We start from the raw sequence: 19,890 nt of genomic DNA on the forward strand, positions 1-19,890 counted from the left end.
ACATTTTCACATATGCCATTAACTAATTTATCCCAGGCAGACATGAGCAGCAGTTCTGTCAAATCCAGCTAAGATATTAAGGGAAGATTAATGGAACACTTTGGTCAGGTTTCACAGGAGGAGATGTTCTGCACCACTTGAACTGAAGCTCAGACACTTTACAGTAGGGTCAAGAAATTTAAATTTGCTTCTGGAGAGATGCCTCTGTTTTCCCTTAATGCATGAAAGCTCCATTGGAGGGCGCCAGAAAAAGAAGTAGAAGAGATTCCTTTAATTACTGACAGTTTTATTATCATTGTCTTTTTTTTTACACTCTCTGCATCTTAACAAGCAGTTTCAGAACCCTCAAAAAAGCTGGAAGTGGGACATTTTTTAAAAATGCCATAGAATTACTGGGGAGTAGTAAAAATAAATTACAGCATTGCAAAAATGCATTTCACTTTGCCATAGAAGCTTTACTATTCCATTCTATACACATTATTTTACATCTTTTACAATAGCCATGAAAAATAAATTCACAGGAACTAGGCAGACAACTTACCAACCCAAGGCACTGCCAACATATTCTGAGCTTAAGGAAGGGGCCTCTACTCCTCTTCTACACACAGGTCAACCTGTTGAGACCTTGAGTTTCAAGATCTCCCAATTCCTTGAATGCCCCTGCATCTTGAATCAAAATAATAATTAAAAAAAAAAAAAATAACCAGCCCTCCCCTTTGCAGGAGATTTTTCAGCAGCATTCACAGTAATTGCATAAGAAGCCATGCCTTCTACTAAATGTCAAAGACATGCTGGGTTCCAGGAGGGGAGAGGGAGACAGTCACCAAAAACCAGTAGGAAAACAACAACAAAAAAAGGAATTCCTTGCAACTTTTAGCCAGAAAGATTTAAAAACAAGGATCTCACTTCTCAGAACTGATGTACAGTGCACAAGGATTCACCCAGGGCTTCCACAACTGAAAGCACCAGATAAATATTATTTAAATGACTTCACGAGTGCAGAGTGAAGTAAGAAGTATTCTTGTAAATGAACAAACAGCCCCAGAGCATGGAAATCACTGCTGAGTTTGGGCTGTCACCACCTTGGAAAGGTCACTGAGGTGTGGAGTAGAGCCAGGAGTCCCTGTGAGCAAACCCTTGGACACCACCAACCACAACAGGAGCTGGGAAGAAGCTTGCAGAAGAAAGTGGCATTTATACAGACTGAGGGTTTAAGTGATGCAGTCACTCTCTTAAGGGTTTAGAACCAAACATACTCAAGTATAAATCCAGGGAGGGGGGAAAAAAATAAATGCCAAGCAGTCACCCTCAAAGAGACAAAATTCCTTGTCCCTCTACAGATGGAGCAGCCAGAAGGGAACAGGGACAGAGCTGACAAGGTGTCTCTACAGAAGTCCCTTCCAACTTCCTCCTTAGCCCAAACTCAAAGTCTTCACACTTCAGGAAGAAGAAAAAAAAAAAAAAAGAAAAAAAAAAAGAAAAAAAAGGCACTGAGGTAAATTTTGGACTCTTCCACATCGTGGTAGCTGTCACCCAGTAACCCCCTGCATCCCCCCACCTGGGGCAGGTGGGGCCAGGAGCTCAGCAGGACCTGCTGGTTCCCCAAGTACACGAACAGCCCCTTCACAGGCTCCAGCACAACCCGACCAGTGTCAATATTCCATTTCCTCCTTCTCTTTGTCCTGTGTAAACAGAGCGAGAGGTGACCCTGGCTGAGCAGTGCTTGGTACAAAGCACTGAGAGTAAACACGGGTCCTGGCAGTACCTGATGCTCCAGCTCAAGGATTTTTTTGTTTTGTTTTTCTTGGAAGGATGCACAGGGCACCCATCAGGGACAGTGGGAGCCCTGAGAGAAGGGGAGGGAGAGACTGATTCTCCCCTCCTGGCTCCACGTAGAGAGCAAAACCTGGAGACCTTGCAGGCAGAGCACCAAATGTGAGTGGGGGGAGCAGGGAGAGGGAGACAGGGAGGGAGAGGATGGGATCTGAGGGCCAGGAGTGGGTGAGAGGTGGTGGGAAAGCACCCAAAGCCAACCCTGCCCTGGCTCCTCCTGGTGCTCAGAGGTTTTCCCCCCCAGGCAGCCCATGTTCTGGGCACTCATCCATCCCCTGACCTGGGCTGGAGCTCCTCTCCCTCGTTGCCAGAGCTGTTGGTAGCTCCAAAGGAATCTGAGTTGGGAAAGAGGGATTTGGGCTTTGCTGGGCTGGTCTGTTGGGTAAGGATTGTGAAATGTTCAGTACTGAACCATCAGCCCATGCCCCAGCCATCATCTTATCACTTTGCAAACAGAATTTGTTGAAGCAGATCCCGAATCCTCCAGAGCAGAAAACTGGTAAATCACTGGCCAGCTCAGGCAAGCATCAGGGCTCCTTGCTTTAATTCCCATCAGTTTTCAAAACTGGGAATTAACTGGAATCAAACTGGATGACTTCAAATATAAGCAAGTTTCAGTAATCCTCACTAACAGCCTGTTGGGGTGTTGCCTTGGCAAACCTGACATTTCCCTGGCTACCTGAGCCCTGGACCAGACATGGGCTGGAGCTGCAGCACCCCCAGGGTTTGGTGCATCCTCCTCCTCCTCCTCCTCCTCTGCTGCCTCCTGTGCCCCATTTCCAAAATGAGATCTCCAGGAGACTCCAGAAAAGAAGCAAGTGCCTGGGAAGAGTGTGAGCAGTAAGAGTGACCCTGCTCAAAACGTAAGCCAGGAGATGCCCCTCTGGGGTTTAACACTCAGGCTTTTCCTCCAAGCTTCTCCATCAGATGGCAGAGCTGAAAAGGGCCCCAGCAGCTGTGTTTGTCTAGGGTGCTGAGGAGCAGTTTTCTAACAGGTTTCCTCTTCTTTGGCTCTGGTCCTGGGGTAAGAGGTTCCAGAAGAAGTCAACGTTGATTTTAGGGCTGCTGGGAGCCAGTCCTTAATGGAAGGATGAAGAGGGAGAGTGACCACTATAAGGTGTCCTGAGAAGTGTCTTTTCATTTAAAAAATGATATTTAGCTTAGTCTGCTGCCCAGTGCCTCCTGCAGAGCTATCCAGGCTTGCCTCTGGCCTCTTTCAAGGTCTGTTGCAGTTTCTGTTTAAACTTCTCATACTTCCTCTGCACTTGCTGGATTTTGTCCTTTTCTTCTTTGTCCAGAATCATCAAGAAGTTCTGTAGCTCTGGGATGGAGAATGCATCCCACTGCAGAAACAGCAGAAACAGAGGGAAAAGTAAGCACACACCATTCACCTGACTGGTTTGGTTTGGTTTGGTCCCTGGGTCTGTGAAGAGGAACAATAAAAGACATTTAAACAGCAGCTTGATCTCACAACCTCGTGTGGTGAGAGAGAGGGGACAATGGGCTATGGCCCCATCCCAGTCCTGAGCCCCTGAGCCTCCAGATTTCATAGGAATTATCTATACTCAGATGAATTCAAGCTCCCACTGCAAGAGATGCCACAGCTCCCTAAGGAACTGGAATATATTCTGGGAGTAATTGGTGCAGCATTCACCTGCACTTCTCCTTACAAATGGGGAGCAAGGTCCCAGCAGGAGCCAGTTCTCTATTTTCCTGCAAAGTTACCAAAACGACTTAGAGCAGCATTTAGCTGATCTAATTATTGAGGATTAACTCTGGGATGGGGTTGCTTGGTTCTGTAAACAGATTATGGCTTGGCCAGCATTACTGACCTCAGCAGTTTTTTCACAGCTTGTTTAGATTTATTTTTTTTTTTTTAATCTCAAAATCTAATCTCCTTGAGGAGCAATAAATGATCTCTTCATTTATTTGCTTGCTTTTTAAAGTAAGGTACAACCAGTCCTTAACAAGTCTGGAGGAAAGTTTCTATGGCAAACCCAGCCCCACCAGAGGGGAGCAGCCTTGTTTGGTTCCATCACTTCCACCCGTGCTGCCCCCACCAAACCTCCACGTGAAATCCAAAGGGAAAAGCCACCAACAAACCTCAACTTCCCCAGTTTCATTCTCCTTCAGCACAAAGCTGAGCACATCCGTGTCGGGACCCGCCAGGAGCCGGAGGTACAGGGGGTACTCGCTCAGAAGGAGCTTCTGGAGGAGAACTGCAAGGAGAGAGACAACCCGTGACTGCCAGGGCAAGAGGAAGGCTCAGGAGGTCAATTGGAGGAGGTAAAACCACTTTGTGCTGCTTAGGATCAGAGTGGAAACAGCTGAGTGCCCTGGAGACCCCTGAACATCTCTGTTGGGTCTTGGGGAACTTCAGCCCCTTCTGAAAACCAATTCCCCAGGAGCAGCATCACCTCCCCTGGAGCTCAGGCCCTGTATGGATTTGCCATTTGGGACCACTGAGTCCTGGAGGAGCATTTTGGTGATGTTTTTGTCACAGCAACCAGCGAGTGACCTGCTCAGGGCCTGGCCTCACCTTGCCCATCCTTCCGCATCTCCTTGAACAGCGCAAACTTCTGGGGATTATCCACCACCAGGAACTTCTTCAGCAGCCCCTGGATCACCTCGCTCACCGTGGTCGTGCTGCTGATGTGGAGCTGCTTGATGGCATCCAGGGGCAGGTAGAAGGAGGTTCTTTTGGCTGTCATCTCAGCCAGGTTCACCTCTTTGAGGGCATCATAGATGGACTGGGGCCGGATCCCTGCCGGGACCGTCACGGGGCGACGCAGCTTCAAGTGGACCTTGATGAACCCAGTGTATGTCCCATCATCATTCTGGAGGACAAGAGAGAGGGTTCAGGCTCTGGGGAGCTTTGCCAGACCCACCCCCATTAGCAAGGGTTTCAGCCCTGCAGGTTGTGGGGTGTCTGTGGGATTTTCCACGCTGTAGGTACCACCACCGGGGGTGGGGGGTTTGAGGGTTTCTTGTTAATGGGGTAAAAAGTAGCAGGCATTTTGGGTTAGTCACTGCTGATTTGCTCCTTGTGACTCATCCCTTCCTGTCTGTGAGACCTCATCTTCAGACCAACACTGCTACAAGTCATTCTGGAAACCATTCCACTTGTAGTTGCAATGAAGTCAGGCTCTGGGAAGGTCTCCACCTCTTGTGTTCAGCAGCATCTCCCGACCCTATTCCTCCTGGGTTTAGTCCCTGCTTACAGGTTCTCACATCTCCATGTAATAAATCCTCATTTGAGGATTGAATCTCACAGCACATCCCTTACTCCCCCAGCTCTGCAAAACTGCAAAGGTGAAGCAGCAAACCTGGCTGCAGAAATTCCCTCCACACACCCAGGCAGGAACAAGCCACAGGATCCCCCTCAGTGCTGGGGAGACACAAACATCTCCACAGCCACAAATCCTCCTGCCTGGGTGATGCCTCCCCTGCAGCCCAGACACCAGCACAGGGTTTGCTGCGTATCACCTAAAATCCCCCCCAGTACATACCAGTTTCATCAGCAGGCAGTTTGTAACCTTTGCATTGTATTTTTCAATTTTCTGCTTGATCTCCTGGATGGTGGGAGGCTCGGGTTTTTCCTCTTCTACAGTTTGTGTTACATTCTGAAATCAGAAGTGAGAACTTCAGCTGCTTCTCGGGTCAGGCAGCCCTGCACCTCCCCAGCTCTGCTTTTTCTTGGGAGATGCAGGAGCAATGAAGCTGCCCAGGTCCTGAGCTGACACCAGCAAGGCTGGAGATGGTCCCTACAGCCAAGAAGTGCCACAATGTCACCTCCCTGCCCCAAGCCATCTCTCTACACCCATCACAGGCAGCAGATGGGAGCACAAAACCCTCCAGTTAGTGGGAAACTGAGGCACAGAACCTCCCAGCTCTGCCAGCAGCTGCTAGGCTGTGCCCCAAGTAGTGGTGACCACACTGTCCCCAAAGCTGGGGACTCTGTTTTTCTGTCTCACAGCCACAAACCCCTCAGGAGTGGGACCAGAGCCAGCCCAGCATCCCCCCCAGCAGCCCAGGGCAGCCCAGGGAGGGGATGAGGGGCTCCTTCCATCACACAGAATCAGAGCAGCAACATCTTGCTCCTCACCCATCCAGCCAGACCTCTGGTTTTGCAAAGTTTCTGGTGCAAAACATGCAATGGTGACTGAAGGAAGGAGAAACAGAAGCTGCTAACCATAAACCCTTGCCACATTTCCTGTTGGAGGGGGACAGGAGGAAAGAAGCTGCTCACAAAAAACAACAGCTTGAGAGCTCTGCCTGTCCCAACCCCTGCCACCCACTGCTGCCTGGAACCATGTCCCCTGGGGGTGGCCTGGCCATGGGACAGCACCCCAGAGGGTCTGGAACCCACCTGCAAAACCAGCACATCCCCATCCCACCACTCTCCCCTGCAACTGGGAGGAAAAGTGTGGATGGGCTCGGAGCTGCCAGGCTGCTTCAGCTCCCAGCCTGATGCAGAAGGGGATCAGAGCTCCCCCACTGCTCCCAGCTTGCAGGAATCACTGAAATCCTGGAGCTGAGGGGTTCCCCATCCCCTGGGAAGCTGCCACACGACCTCCTGTGGCCTCCAGTGACATCCCAACACCCATGGGCTGCACAAGATCAAGCCAGGGGGGGCTGGGGTGACAGCAGGGTGACCCTGCCCATGTCCACATGTCCACCCCCCCCACCCCCCATCACTGCCTGCTGCAAAGCTCCTCCCCAGCCCTAAGCTACATCTCCATTGTAAGAGACATCAATTGTAAGGAAGGACTCATCTGGCACTCAGGCTAATGCTTGGCAGGATAAAAGCTGCCCAGGAAAGTGTCCTGGGAAGAGGCTGTGATGCACAATGCCCATGGCCTGGGGCTGGGACAGCTGCCATCCACCCCAGTTACCCACCCCAGTTGCCTCCCCTTTGCAACCCACCACTCAGCTGATGAGCCCCGGGCTGTTAAGGGGGAGGTAAAAGAACCCAGGGACACTCATGGCTACAGAACCATACTCAAAAGAGGGATTCTGAGCCAAGAAAGGCAACAGTGAAGCCTCCACGGCAAATTTTTCCATTGATGGGTTTGTAGGATTGCCAGGAGAGACACATCCAGCTAAAGAGCATCCTTCCCACAGCCTTCCCACTGCATCTCACCTTGCAGAAGTCACCCCCCAGCTTAAAAACCTCTTTAAAACCAGCAAAGGAGCAGCTCTCTCCTCTCCTCTCTGCTGGGAACAGCAGCTCCAGGTGGGAGCCAGGAGCTCCCCCAATCCACTGCTCCTGAGATGCTCCTGAGAGCCAGGGCTGTTTCCTCCCAGCCTCAGAGACCCTGAGTGTCCCTGCCCCTGGCCCCCAGCCCATTTTTCTCACCAGCTCTTTAGCTGAGGAATTTGAACAGCAGAACAGTGGAGATGGGTTTGGCCCAACATTATCCTACATTCCTGGCAACAAGCTGGAGGCAAGAGTGGCCAAGTCCTGCCTGGTGTGCTCAGGCACAGATCCATCCCCATCTTCCATCAGCAGGGCTGGGACAGTTTGCACTCACAAAAAAAAGTGACAATTCCCAACATTGTGATGATTTACATTCCCAAAACCACTGCCCAGCCTCCCCCTTTGGCTCCTCCCATGGTCAGGTTTCACCAGGAGTTCAAGAACTCTTCCCAAGGGGTTTTGCACCTCAGGGTATCCAATCCTAAATTCTTCCACTTACTGGGGAAAGATTTGTCTTAAATCATCAGAAAAAAAAGACTGGAGAAGTGTGTCCAAGCACTCTTGGCCAGGGAACTGTGGTGCAGAGGGGAATCACCCTGGGACCACCAAATCTGAGCCAGAAACAGGAGGTCTGGGAGCTCAGAACTGTAAAATCCAGGTGTGGGGTCAGCTGGGGCAGCACATCCCAATCACAGCCACCAGAGAGCTGGGAGATCCCCATCCCTGAGAAACACCCAAAGTCCCCTCCTTCACCCTGAACATGAACACATGGAAGGAAAAAAATAAATAAATCATAAAACAGGTTTGAAAAAGCCCAAACCAACCAAACAAGATGCTCCCCTCCCTTTGAGCAGTTCAGATGAGATGCTGCACTTGACTTTGGGGTTCAGAGGGCAAGGTGAAAGAAAGAGAGGCAAGCAGAGCATCTCCAGAGGAGGGGAGGAGGAGGGCTGCTGCATTTCTGAGAGGTGAGAGGCAGGAAAAGTGTTTTGATTGCCATGGAGATTTCACTTAGAAACCATTTTTTCCTGCCACAGCCTTGCTCAGGGAGCTGAGCTGAGCAGGTCCCCCCAGGGAGCTCCATCTCAGGGGGTCTGGGCTGGATGAGACCCCATGAGGTCCCTGACCAACCCATCACCTGTGTGCACAGAGACCCTTGGTGAGACCCCAGCCCCATCAGGGGGATCCACTGACCCCCAGGAGCTTGCAGGGCCAGGAGAAGCCTCTTCCCCCCCAGGAGAGGTTCCCTAGGGCCACCCCTGAGTCCAGGCTGGGTTGGTAACCACTCTGTGCTCCCCCAGTGACAGAAATAAGGGGACAGGGACAGGACCCTGGGATGCTCCATGGCTCTGCCTCCTGCATCTCCTCGACACTGCCTCAGGCAGAGCTGTGTCCTCTTTGTCCCCCTGGGGGACACACACATCCCTGGGGGACACAGACAGATCCCTGGGGATGCTCAAAACCCAAGCAGGGGTTGGATAAGGAGCAAGATCCCCTCCAGCTCTGCAGAAACCCCTTGGTTCCTCCCAGAACTGGCCAGTTACTGGCTGCAGCCTTTATGCTGGTTTGTTGATTTCTCTTCTTGCTCAGAAACCTGCCCCTGACCTCCTCCAAGCCAGCTCCCCCAGCAGCCACTGCTCAAACCAGGGCTGAAACCACCAATTCTGCAGAGTTTTCAGCAATCCCACTTGGAGGCACTGAACACCTCAGCTGAGGAGTCACGAAAACCCCAAGTACCAGAGCTGCAGGGATGAGGCCACATCTGAGATCTGCAGCAGTGCCTGGCTAAGGCAGAGGGATTCTGCTGCTGGTTCTGAAAATAAAAAAAATAAAAAAAGGAATCACAGAATTCCTAGAAAGAGGCTCCTCAGACTAATGCTGTCCTTGCAAGCAGAAAAATCAGTTCTCTCAGCACAGTGATAAAATCCCTCTATGGCCTCTCTGTCTCCTCCTACCCCACATGACACATTTCCTCCAGAGAGGTTGTTTTCCAGGTTATTTCAGACACATCTCCCTAAGTCACCCAAACTGATCTTATCCTGCCCAGCACAGGGAATGCCCAGGGGCTGGCAGCTCCCAGTGCTGAGCACACCGTGTATCCCGGGCTTGGGAATCATTCCTGGGCATCCCAGGACAGACACCACTGCTGTTCCCAAACACACCCAGCAGGTTACCTCCCTTTGGCATCTCAGATGATGGTTTTGTTGCATGTACCCACAAGCAGGTGCCATGGTTGGGGGTGAAACACGGCGACTGTGGTGGTGGAAATGTTCCCCATCTCAAGAAGGGAGATACCAGGTAAAAAAAGAAGGGACAGGGGGTGAAGGAAACCCCAAGGCAGATGTTGTCCACTTTGAGGCTGTGCCTGTCACTTGTCCCTCTGCTTCCCTGACTGCTCCCCAGGGACATCCTCCCCTCCAGCCACCATCCAGCCCAGCATCATCACCTCCACCTCCCCCCCACCACACTCCAGGGCAAACTCCATCCAGAGTTGAGGTCCAATCCTCACCCTCCTGCAGGACCTGGGCACACCATGAAACCCCCAAAACCTTCCCCAATGAGGGGAGGTTTCCACCCCCAGCCAGAGACATGCAAGGACCCCACACCTCCACACACAGCCCCATTACACAACATCAGCTGCATGAGCAGCAGATTTTCCGTGTGGGTTTGTTGTGCTGGGGTTTGTTTGGTTTGGTTTGGTTTTTTCATGCACAGGAACCATTTCCTCCCCATAACACCAAACTCCTCAAAGGTTTCATCTTCTCCACCAGCTGTGCTGCCCACATCCAGGTGAGGATACAGGTGAAAAGGAGCCCTGGGAGCACCCAACCCATCTCCAAGGAGGGAGAGCTCTGGGGGAGGAGAGGAACAAGGCAAATTTGGAATGGGAACCATGGATCTGCAGTGCCCAGGCTCAAAAAGCACAGCGTTAGACCAGGGCTTGCAGAGCCTGTCACACCAACACCCAACCCTCTTACAGCTCCTCCACAAATGAATCATCAAATGACATTTAAAAACCAGCAGCCCGTGTGGTTCAGCAGAGAGAGGGAGCTGCTGGCAGGCAGGGAATATCCCACCTCAAACCCCAGGGAAGGGTTCTTCAAAGAAATTAAAATAAATTACAATAAAACAACCACTTGATTTCAACTCTTCCCCTACCCCAGGGCTGCAGGGAAGCCCCTCAGCCCCCCAGCTGCAAAAAGCTGAACCCCAGGGACCGAGGGATTGGAGCTCAGGGTGTGCAGGTACTGCAGAGCCCAAAGGGATCGTGGCCCTGCTGCTGCTGCTGCTCTACAGGGGAATTTCTCAAGTGCAAAAGCTGCTCCCCAGGCCAGATCTCATCTCTGGAGCCATTGCTGGGCCCCAGTTCCTGAGCAAAACCCCCACTTCCTCTGCAGAGCCTTCTCCTTTTGTGCTCAGTTCTGGTTGGTGCCCCAAAGTTTATGACATGAATGTTTTGATTTTTTTTTTTTTTAATAAAGACTTAAACCCCCATGAAGCAGCATTATCAGTGTATATACACAGTGTATACACACAGAAACCTCAACACTGCCCAGCCAAGAGCTCAGTCCTCCTCCAAGCCAGACACATGCACCCAAAAAAGGGCCAGATTCATCACCGGATCAATAAATTCACAGATTAAATTAATCCCACAACTTTCCCCTCTCCTCATCCCCCCACAGGTGCAATTTCCACCAGCACCACGTATTTTCCGAGGCCGAACCCCGACCCCTGCCCATGGCTGCTCCCCTTCTCCCCTCACCCCAACCACCACCACAGCTTCAAAGGACACATTTGGGGTCGGCTCCTCCACCGTGGATCCCCAGGAAAGAGCAAACCCACCACGGGAAAGGTTGAGACACGGCTGAAAAATCCCCGCAGCAGCACAGCCCCCCCCACGGGAGCCTTCGAGGGGCAGACAGAGCCCCCCCCCCCCCTCCTTATTTCGGCAACACCTGCAGCCAAACGTGCAAGAACATCGATATCTCCCAGCAAACCCCCCAAAGACCCCCCCAGCACATCCTCTCTCACGAGTTTTTTGGAGCTGTTACCTTGGTAGGGACCTTGTTGGGCGCGCTCCGGAAAAAAGAGGTTTTTGCCGTGAAAAAGCAATCCTCCAGGTCTTCATCCAAGCTGCAGTACCCGCTGCTCATGCTGCAGGTCCGGGGAGCCCAGCAGAGGCGAGAGGCTCGGGGGGAAGAGCGGTGACCATCGGTGGTCCCCTCCCTCTCCGGCTCCCAGCCCAGCACCCAGCTCGCTCTCACATCCTCAGCTCGCCGGAGCCTCTCTGCACCAGCTCCCTCTGCTCATCCTCCGGAGCCAGCCCAGTTATTTCTCTTTACCAGGCAGCCGTGCTGGGTAACCCTTCCCTCTCCTCCTCCACCCCCCCTTCCCTGCGCAGCATGGAAAGGGCAGAGCTGCTGCTGTGCTCCCGCTCCTGGTACCCCAGAACCCCGGCACCCCAGAACCTCAGCACCCCAGCTGCAGCATCACCTCCTCCCGTCCCTCCCTCCCTCCCCTTCCTGCCCCGGCAGAGCAGCCCCCGACGCTTCCTCTTGCAAAATTATTGATGCCGACACCGAGGTGTTGAGCCTGCCCACTGCCTGCTCATCCCCCAGCACCCTTTTTGCTACCCAAAAATCCACAGCCCGCGTTTGCTGCATCTGCTGCCAGCCCAGCCCCACCGGGCTGCCCAGAGGTGCTGGGGAAAGGGGGGAATTTGGTGGGGATGTGGCCTCAGGGTGCCAGGAGCCCCTGGGCCCTGCAGAGTGGGTGCTTCTCCACTCCACAGCTGATTTTACAGCGATTTTGGCAGCCCTGAGGCAGCTTTGGTTGCTGCCCAAGGAAATGCCCCGGGTTTTGGGAGATGCCCCCACTCCAGGTGGGTTAAAATGGGAAGGGAGGAGTGGGGAGAACCCAGATGGGATGGAGGGCTACAAAATGCCAGCAGATGTTCATATGAGGAGTGCAGCAAGTGCCCTGGTGGCTGTGTTATGTCAGCCCTTCATGTCACTTTCAGGACACGAATGTCACCATCACTAAGGGCCATTGTCACCCCAGACCAGCAAGCACGGGGAGCTTTGGGCTCCACTTCCCATCTTGCCAAGGACAGGAGGACCAACCAGCACATCACCCCTGTAAAATGGGGTCATCATTCCCTCCTTCAGGTCACAGGGCTCCTTCAGATGGTCCAAAAGGGCTCCAAAATCCTCACAAACCCCTCCAGCCACCCAGGAAAACCTCTTCCCTTCTCGATAAATTGCAGCTCGTGTTCCAGACCCTTCTCTCTCTATCTCATAGCTGAAGGACTCAAATTGCTACAAGCTTTGGATGGTTCCACACCCACCAGGCAGCAGCCCGGGTGAATACAACCCGGGAAGTCAAGGACACAACATCTGCATCTCCAAGAAAGTGGCAAGGACCCAAATGGCACCTTTACAAAGCAACTGGTAACATGGCAAATAAACAAGCTCCCCTCCGAGCAGCACAAACCTCAGCTCCAGCAGCCTATATTTAGAGGAGAAAGCAGCTTAAATTGAGCATGTGCAACACCAGGAGAAAGCAAGTGTTGGGCTGGTGAATGGCACAGGCTTCATGGAAGCCTCAGCCCCCAGTTTTTCCCAGTGGGAATGGCGTGCAGGCAGCTCCGTGCCAGCTGGAGGCATTCCAGGCATTCCCATGGTGCTGCCCCATGGGCTTTTCCAAGGAGAATTCACTTCCCCACTCTGGTCCATCTGCTGGGGAGATCAGCCCTGTGAAAAACCAACCCACCAACCAAGCAAAAAACCCAAACCAAATAATTTGGCAGCTTTTGCCAGCTCCAGCAGTGTATGGACAATCTGGAACCCAAGTGTAAGGTGCTCAAGTACTTCAGTGGATCAAATCCCAAATGATTAATGCTGGGAATGACAAAGTAACAGCACTTAACCAAGTGACACTGAAGTAGCTGTTTCTCTGAGGCTTCTGTCTGCTTACATTTGACAATTCCACTTAATGACTTCCAACTATGGAAGCTATTAAGTTTCTGATGTTTTCAGTAAGCAATCCCCTTTTTTTCCCTTCCCAGGGTGTTCAGGCTCCCTGTGGGTCTCTTTCTGGAACAGTTTTCCCTCCATCCTCCTCGTCCTGAGCAGCAAAACCTGCTTGGCCAACACTCCAGGGACCTGGCTGTGTACACGCTCAGATCAAATAAACATGATTTTTTTTTTTTTTTCCCCCTTGATTATCCATTACCCACAAATGAGAAGGGAGCTCTATTGCAGTGATTTCCCCTTGAGCCCCCCCCAGTTCCTTTACTGGGACTCCCAACTGCACTTTGCTGTGTGCAGGGTTCAGGGGAACAATCCCTGACCAGGATCAGGACCAGGATCACGACCAGGATGATGCTATGGGTTCCTTTTTGCTGCTGTCATCAGAGATTATTGTGTGCCTCTCCAGGGGATCACCCCAGAGATGTGTCAGAGTGATGAATTGCCCCAAATCACAGCCTCCCTCTTCATTATTAGGACCATCAATAACCCCCAGGTGCTGTTCAGACCCTGAGGATGGAACAAGCTTTTCTAATGGTTCTAAAAACCCCCAGTTTTCCTCCTGCTGCTGAGGGAAGCCCAGCAGCACCTGAAGGAGCTGTGAACACACAAAAATCTGGCTTCACACCCTTATTCAAATACCTCCAGGCTCAGTGGGGAATCCATTTTGAGTCCTTTTGTAATGCATAATTTATAGGATAAATCTCATCTACCTCCAGGTTCCATCCTGACCGTTTCCTTCCAAGCAAGCAGCAATTACACAGAATTTTCATAGAATCATGGAATTTCTTCCCAAGGATGATGAGCACAGCAAATTCTACACGATTCTGTGATTCTATAAATGCTTCAGACTGGAGCAAAGCACAGGGAGCAACCAAACCCCACTGCTGGCTCCTCCTCTACCCAACAGAAACCCCACAACCTCCACTTCCAACTTGCCACAAGGTCCTCCAGGAGGAGGAATGGGAAGGCAGAGTTAAGAATGAAGGAGAGAACACAGTTTTTAAAAAGCAGATAAGGATTGGGAAGGCTCTGTGCAAGCCAGATCCCTTTGGGGCAGGTTTCTAAGCAATGTTTTAAGCTTCCAGCATTAAGGATTTTACACCTCAGCTCAGGCAGCCCCATCCAGCCTGGCCCAGCACCACAGACTCCATGGGACACTCGGGGGGGATTAAGCAAAGTGCTAAACCTTCCGGAGGAGCTCTGGGGATTACTGCACAGCCCTAATAGAGATTGAAGAGTCTCAATCCCCCCAGGACTACTGAAACTCTTAAATCAAGGCTATTAAACTGGAGCTCCTTGCAAAACCCCCTCTCATGCCCAGCCAAAGGTGCAGGAGAAATTCCCCTTGCCTGCTTCTCTCCAAGCACTTTGCAGAAGGTGCTGGGACACAATTTAAAGCAGGTTTCACCCCCCCATGTGCAGGCAGCAGGACGTGGCCAGGATGCCAACATCCCCAGGGGATGTTTCTCCCCCTCTGCTCTGCTCCCAGTGTTTTGAGCATTCCATGGATCCACAGGAAGGTTTTTGGGGTGGGGGATGCCCATGTGCACAACCTCCATCACACCAGGACATCCAGGTGAGATGTACACAGTGTGTGACACCAGTGGGTCCAGTGCAGGACCCTGATGTCTCTGACAGCATCTCCCCCCTCACATAAAACCCTTTGGGAGCAAGGAATCTGCAGGAGATTCAACACCAGGAGGGTGCTGACCACCCCAAGCCCCCTCCCCCGTGTACCTGGCTGCAGGGTGGCAGGAGGGTGCTCTCAGGTGAGGGCTGTCCCTGGTGACAATCCAGCTGGATGAGGCTGCAGCATTCCTGGTGACACGTGTACCTGCAGTCTGCCAGGGGAGAAAGGAGACAGTCAGACCCCCTGAGGACTGAGGAGCAGTGAGGGAACCCAGGGAAGGGACAGAATTCCTGCAGGATGGTGCCACGGGCAGAGCTGCCAGCCTGGCACACACAGACACGGAATCGTCACTGTTAAAAAGACCCCTAAGATGCCCCTGTCCAACACATCCCGTTCAGGCACACTCCTGCAGGCAGGGATGGGCACCAGAATACCTCATCCAGGGGAAAAAATTGCTCCCACAGCCTCTGCCTGGGAACCCTGCATTTCCCTGCAATGCTCCAGCAGGAGCAGCAGTTCCTGCCTTGCACACTGCTGCTTCCCCTCCTCTGCTGCCACCTTCACACACAGAGTAAAGAACATGCCCCAGTCCCACCAAGTGACAGGGACAGCCCTCCCCAGCTCTGCCCCCAGGTGTCACCTCCAGCAAAAGCTTGGCTGCCTCCCAAGGGAATAATCTTCCAACATCAGGAGGGAAAAACCCCATCCTTGTGTTAGACAAAAGTCCAACTATTTAAGGTCACAGCATCTGACCACTCCAAGGGGCAGTTACAGTGATGAAGTCATGGATCTACCACCAGATTTTGTCCAAAAGCCACCCCTGGAGAGGCCAGGGACTCATCCTGAGCCCCAGCAGAGGCTGCCCAGGTGCTATCAGTACTATATAGAGCTTGTTTCCTTTGGGTGCTGACCCCTCCTGCCATAAGACATGAAATAAAACTGCACAGACAACCCCACAGCACCCAGGTTTCAGCTCTGTGGGCACAGGGTCCTCCCTGCTCATTCCCAGCCCATGGAACAGCCACCTCCATCCATCAGCTGGGGGACATCACTGGGGACACTGGGTGGCTATCACCCCCCAGCCCTTTCTCTGGCTTCTCCGTGCTCTCCTGCCTCCAGCCAAGCACCTCCTGCCCCTTTAAAGGCCCTGCTGAGCCTTTTAATTTTTAACTGCTGTACAAACAGCATTAAATCTACTATTTACACTACCCGAAATTCCAGAGCTGTCACTGACCTGAAATAAAAATTACCCTAAAACCCAGGCAAGAGAATTCACTCAACTGAAGGAGCCAACTGAGTGCCTGCTCCAAGCCAGTGAGCTTGGAAAGAAAAAAAAAAAATCCCCCTTTTCCTTTTTTTCTTTTTTCTTTTTTTTTTTTCCAGGTCATTGGTTTTGAATATCTGGGGCCTGCAGGAAAAAAAAAAAAGGAATATATATCCCTGGAAAGAGGGTTTGTGCCCTGCTGGGCACTCACAGGTGGGAATGCCCCAGGATGGCTGAGGGGGAGCTGATGCCTGGGGGGGGGAAACATCATGGGAAGCAGGGAAATGATTTCTCACTCAGCAGCATCCTGCAGGAGCTGCCTGTCAGTCTCCCATTCCAAGCCAGTTGTCTGAAGGAAGCCTGGGGGAAAGCACTGACACTTGCCTATATTTTTCCCCCTAATTATGCTCAGCCACCCAGTTAGCTGGTAATTTAATGCATGACCTTTCCAACAACTGGAGAGACAATGGGGGACGTGTGCCAGCTCCCTGCTGGAGGTGCCAAGTTGAAGATGCTCCAGTTGCAGGTTCACCTGAGCATCTGGCACCACTGGAAAATCCCTCCTGCCTCTCAGGTCCAGGATTTCAGGTTTGGGCAGCTCCTCCTGATGGGATGGGAAGGTTCAAGCATCTTGGGTGAGGGAGGAATGGGCTGAGAAGTCTGGAATACAGACCACGGAAATGACAGCTCCCAAACACACCCCCGGATCAGGCCCATTATGGCCAAGCAGCTCTTTATGGGATTAAAGTCTGACACCTCCTTAGTCACCCTCACCTATTAACAGACCTAATCACTCAGGATCCAGCAGGGAACACTAATTTTAGAAACCCAGCACAGCTTTAGGAAGCAGCCACGTGACACGTGTGCCAAGAGGAGCAGGATGCCTCCACTTACACTTGAAGATAATTTCCATTCAAGTCAAATAAAACAACACTTGGAAAGGCAGCTCCTTAAAAAAAGATAAATAAATGAATACGATCACAACACTGGGAAAAACTTTGGGGGCTGAAAGGAATTTCCTTTTCTCCATAGATAAAGGTTCCCAGTGGGATAAAGTTGGATAGTGTAAAACAGCCCAACACAGATGCCCATCTGGATGCCTAAATATAGGACTGCACTCATCCTGCCCACCCCAGCCTCCCCCCTCTCCAAGCCCAAGGGTCTAAATCCCCCCTCTTTCAGTTTGAAATACCTTCTCCCTTTGTCCTGTCATTCCATGCCCCTGGCAAAAGCCTCTCCCCAGCTTTCCCTCCAGGTCCTGGAATGCTTCAGCCAGCTCACACACCCCTTTAGACACCACTTGAGCTACACATGGGGTTTGGGTTTGCCCTCACCTGACGTCACTCCAGGTGAGCTCAGGGCTGCTGCAGGATGTGGCATCCCCAGTGACATCCCCAGTGGCCTCCCCAGCCCCATCCCTCCTGAGAAACCTCAGCAAGGTACAGCAGGAGGTTTGGGTTCAGCTCCTTTGCAGACCCAGGGGAGTCCCAAGGGTCAATTTCTGCTTGTTCAGGACAGACAACACCCTCCTGGTGACAGTCACCCCTCTGAGAGGTCCCAGCAGCATTCACAGGGGCTGGAGCTCAGCCCCAGCTGCCAGGCAGATGCTCTTGAGCCATTATTCACCAAAAGACAAAGTTTCCTTCCCTGCAGTGCCCTGCTGGAGCAGGTGAGCATCCCAACCCTGTGCCAGCTCCACATCATCTCCATCCCAACCCTGTGCCAGCCCAGCAGGACCCTCTGGGGCCATTCATGGGACCCCTTGGGGCCGTGCATCACCAGCAGGGTCAGGGCAGCACCCCAGGAATCCCCTAAGGAGCAGCAGCAGCCACCAAAGAGCCCCAAAGACACTGATTTACACCCCCACCTACCTCCAACCAGCAGGACCTCCCTGCTCGGCCTCCTCAGCAGCTGGAATCCCTCAGACCAAGACTTGGACTTGGGGAAATGCCTGAATATTTTGCGAATTCTCTTTGCTGCCAGCCCAAAGCAAGTGCCTGTCCCTGCTTCCCTTTCTGTCATCCTTGCCAGGGGAGGTTGGTGGCTCCTGGGGCACTGGGAGCCCAGCAGCTCTTGAAGACCAAATGCTGCTGAGATGCAATGTGGATGGGTGCAGGTTACTGCTTCCAGGAGGGGCTTTTCCTCCCCCAGAGATAAAACATTGACATTGTCCATTGACAACCTTGCTGCTGTTTGACAGGGAGGGGGGGTTGGGGTTATTTATTTAATTTTTTCCAAGCAGTGAGGCAGCAAGCAGCACAGAGCTTGTGCATCTCTGGGCTTGTCCTGTTCACCACGGAAAACTTTCTATTTCTGGGGCTTTTTGCTTGATAAGATAAAACAACCCAACAGGAGAGATTAGAGAGAGAAAGCACAGGACCCAGCTGAGTGCTGGGAGGGCTTTTCCCAATACCCCCCCTTCACTTCCCTGTTTTTTCTCCTGCAGCCTTCTAAAGGTTAAGGAAAAAAAAAAAAAAAAAAAAGTCCCCAATGTTTAATCAGAGGTTAAAGGCACACACTGAGATTCAGTGGATGGGTAATATTGATTTAGCTCTGCCCAGGGTTAGCTGGGTTTCAGAGCAACTTCTCAGCCCTTTCACAGCATCTCAGTTACTGCTCCAGCTGGTGTTGGATGATGGATGGGCTGGGACATGAAGATGAGTGGAGCAGCATGTCTGAAACCTGCCACTGCATCCCCTTGCCCCCAGGACTGTCCCCTCTGCTCAGCATCCTCAGCAGACACCCCAGCTCTCCCCACACGATGCCTTCTGCCTTTTAGACAGAGAGGAACAACCATGAAATTAAACTAACCCTAAAAGTCCCCCCCGAGCAGTATGAGGAATGAGTTAAACACCACCAGGGACTTTCTTGTTCCACCCTTCCCTGCCCCAGCCAGCAGCCCTACAGCTCCACATGGCCCTGCTCCCCACTCCCTGCCCAGCAAAGAACTCAACCAGGGACCAAGCAGGGGGAGAGGAAGGACAGCCCAAAACTAACCTGAGAAGCAAGACCTGGAGCCTGGGCTGGTATCTCCCTCCATAAATCCTTCCCAAGGCACTGGACTGGACTGCAGCAAGAAACATGTCCCTGAAGCCCTGAACTGCCCCAGGAGCTCCAGCAGTTTGTCTCCAAGCTCTGGGCAGGTCACTGGAGCTCCTCACACCTCCATCTCCCCCAGGGAAGCAAACACCCTGCCCTGGGGAACCTCGGGGGGGTGGGATGCACCCCAGCACCCCGCCCTGCCCTCATCCAACCTCTGCCAGGCCAGCATCACCATCCCAGCCTTCCCCAGTCACCTGGGAGCAGGAGAAACCTCAGGAATCTGTCTGGACCAGCTAAATAGGACAGGGAAGCAAAGCACTGTGGGTCCTGTGAGCTGGGGGTAATTATTATTTACAGAGACAAGGACAGAGCGTGGGAGGACGTGTTGGAAGAAGGAGGGAACATGAAAAAACCACCAGTGGCATGAGCAGGGCCTCAGCCTGGCAAGGCTGGGATGGGCTTTTTAAGAGTGTCCACACCTGCTAAGGAATTCATTATCTTAAACACCTACTTGAGAACCAGTAATGTTAGAGCTGGAGTTTGCTCTACAAACCAGAGAGAGGAATGGGGAGTGCTTAACCAACCTCCTCCTTAAGGAAATGGGTCCTGATTCAGCACCCCAGTGCAGAATTAACTGCTGGGAGAGATAAGAGTGGCTTCAGAGCAGAGGCAGGGCCAGGCTGAAGTGTTTCACTGAACCAGGTCCATGTCGCAAGAGCTCCAGATCAAAATCTGACATCAGGTACAGCTGCATTTGCCACCCAGATCATCAGGTGCTGGACTCACCCCGAGGTTTCCCTGGAAGCAGAACCTCAGAGCCACCTGCCCAGCAGGGAGCAGGGAGAACTGGTGTGATCTGCTTGCAAAGAAGCACTTCAGCCAACAGATT

The 19,890-nt window shown here is 52.2% G+C and overlaps 1 protein-coding gene across 2 annotated transcripts; it reads right to left on the bottom strand.

The window, feature by feature from the left end:
- Window positions 1-265: 265 nt before the first annotated feature.
- RASSF5 (Ras association domain family member 5) lies at window positions 266-18,185 on the bottom strand. 2 transcript variants are annotated; one of them, XM_030465412.1, is made up of 6 exons: window positions 17,831-18,185; window positions 14,803-14,906; window positions 5,343-5,456; window positions 4,373-4,670; window positions 3,937-4,052; window positions 266-3,176 (listed from the first exon to the last, which is right to left on the bottom strand). In XM_030465412.1, the coding sequence occupies exons 1-6, from the start codon at window positions 18,132-18,134 to the stop codon at window positions 3,024-3,026; spliced, it is 1,089 nt and encodes a 362-aa protein (XP_030321272.1). In that variant the 5' UTR covers window positions 18,135-18,185; the 3' UTR covers window positions 266-3,023. The 2 variants fall into 2 exon arrangements, with proteins under 2 accessions (XP_030321272.1, XP_008498897.2); XM_008500675.2 differs by lacking the exons at window positions 14,803-14,906; window positions 17,831-18,185 and adding an exon at window positions 11,086-11,372.
- Between the last annotated feature and the right edge of the window lie 1,705 nt (window positions 18,186-19,890).

This window comes from Calypte anna, chromosome 26 (genome assembly GCF_003957555.1).
Source record: "Calypte anna isolate BGI_N300 chromosome 26, bCalAnn1_v1.p, whole genome shotgun sequence".
NCBI classification, from domain to species: domain Eukaryota; kingdom Metazoa; phylum Chordata; class Aves; order Apodiformes; family Trochilidae; genus Calypte; species Calypte anna.

Bases quoted from the DNA above. Each gene is read 5' to 3' on its own strand.
- RASSF5 (XM_030465412.1), bottom strand. From the start codon at position 18,134: ATGGACAATGTCAATGTTTTATCTCTGGGGGAGGAAAAGCCCCTCCTG. The intron at 4,671-5,342 runs GTATGTACTGGG...CTTGTCCTCCAG, and splicing joins ACTGCCTGCTGATGAAACTG to AATGATGATGGGACATACAC. The intron at 3,177-3,936 runs GTTTGTTGGTGG...CTGTTTCTGCAG, and splicing joins ATGAAACTGGGGAAGTTGAG to TGGGATGCATTCTCCATCCC.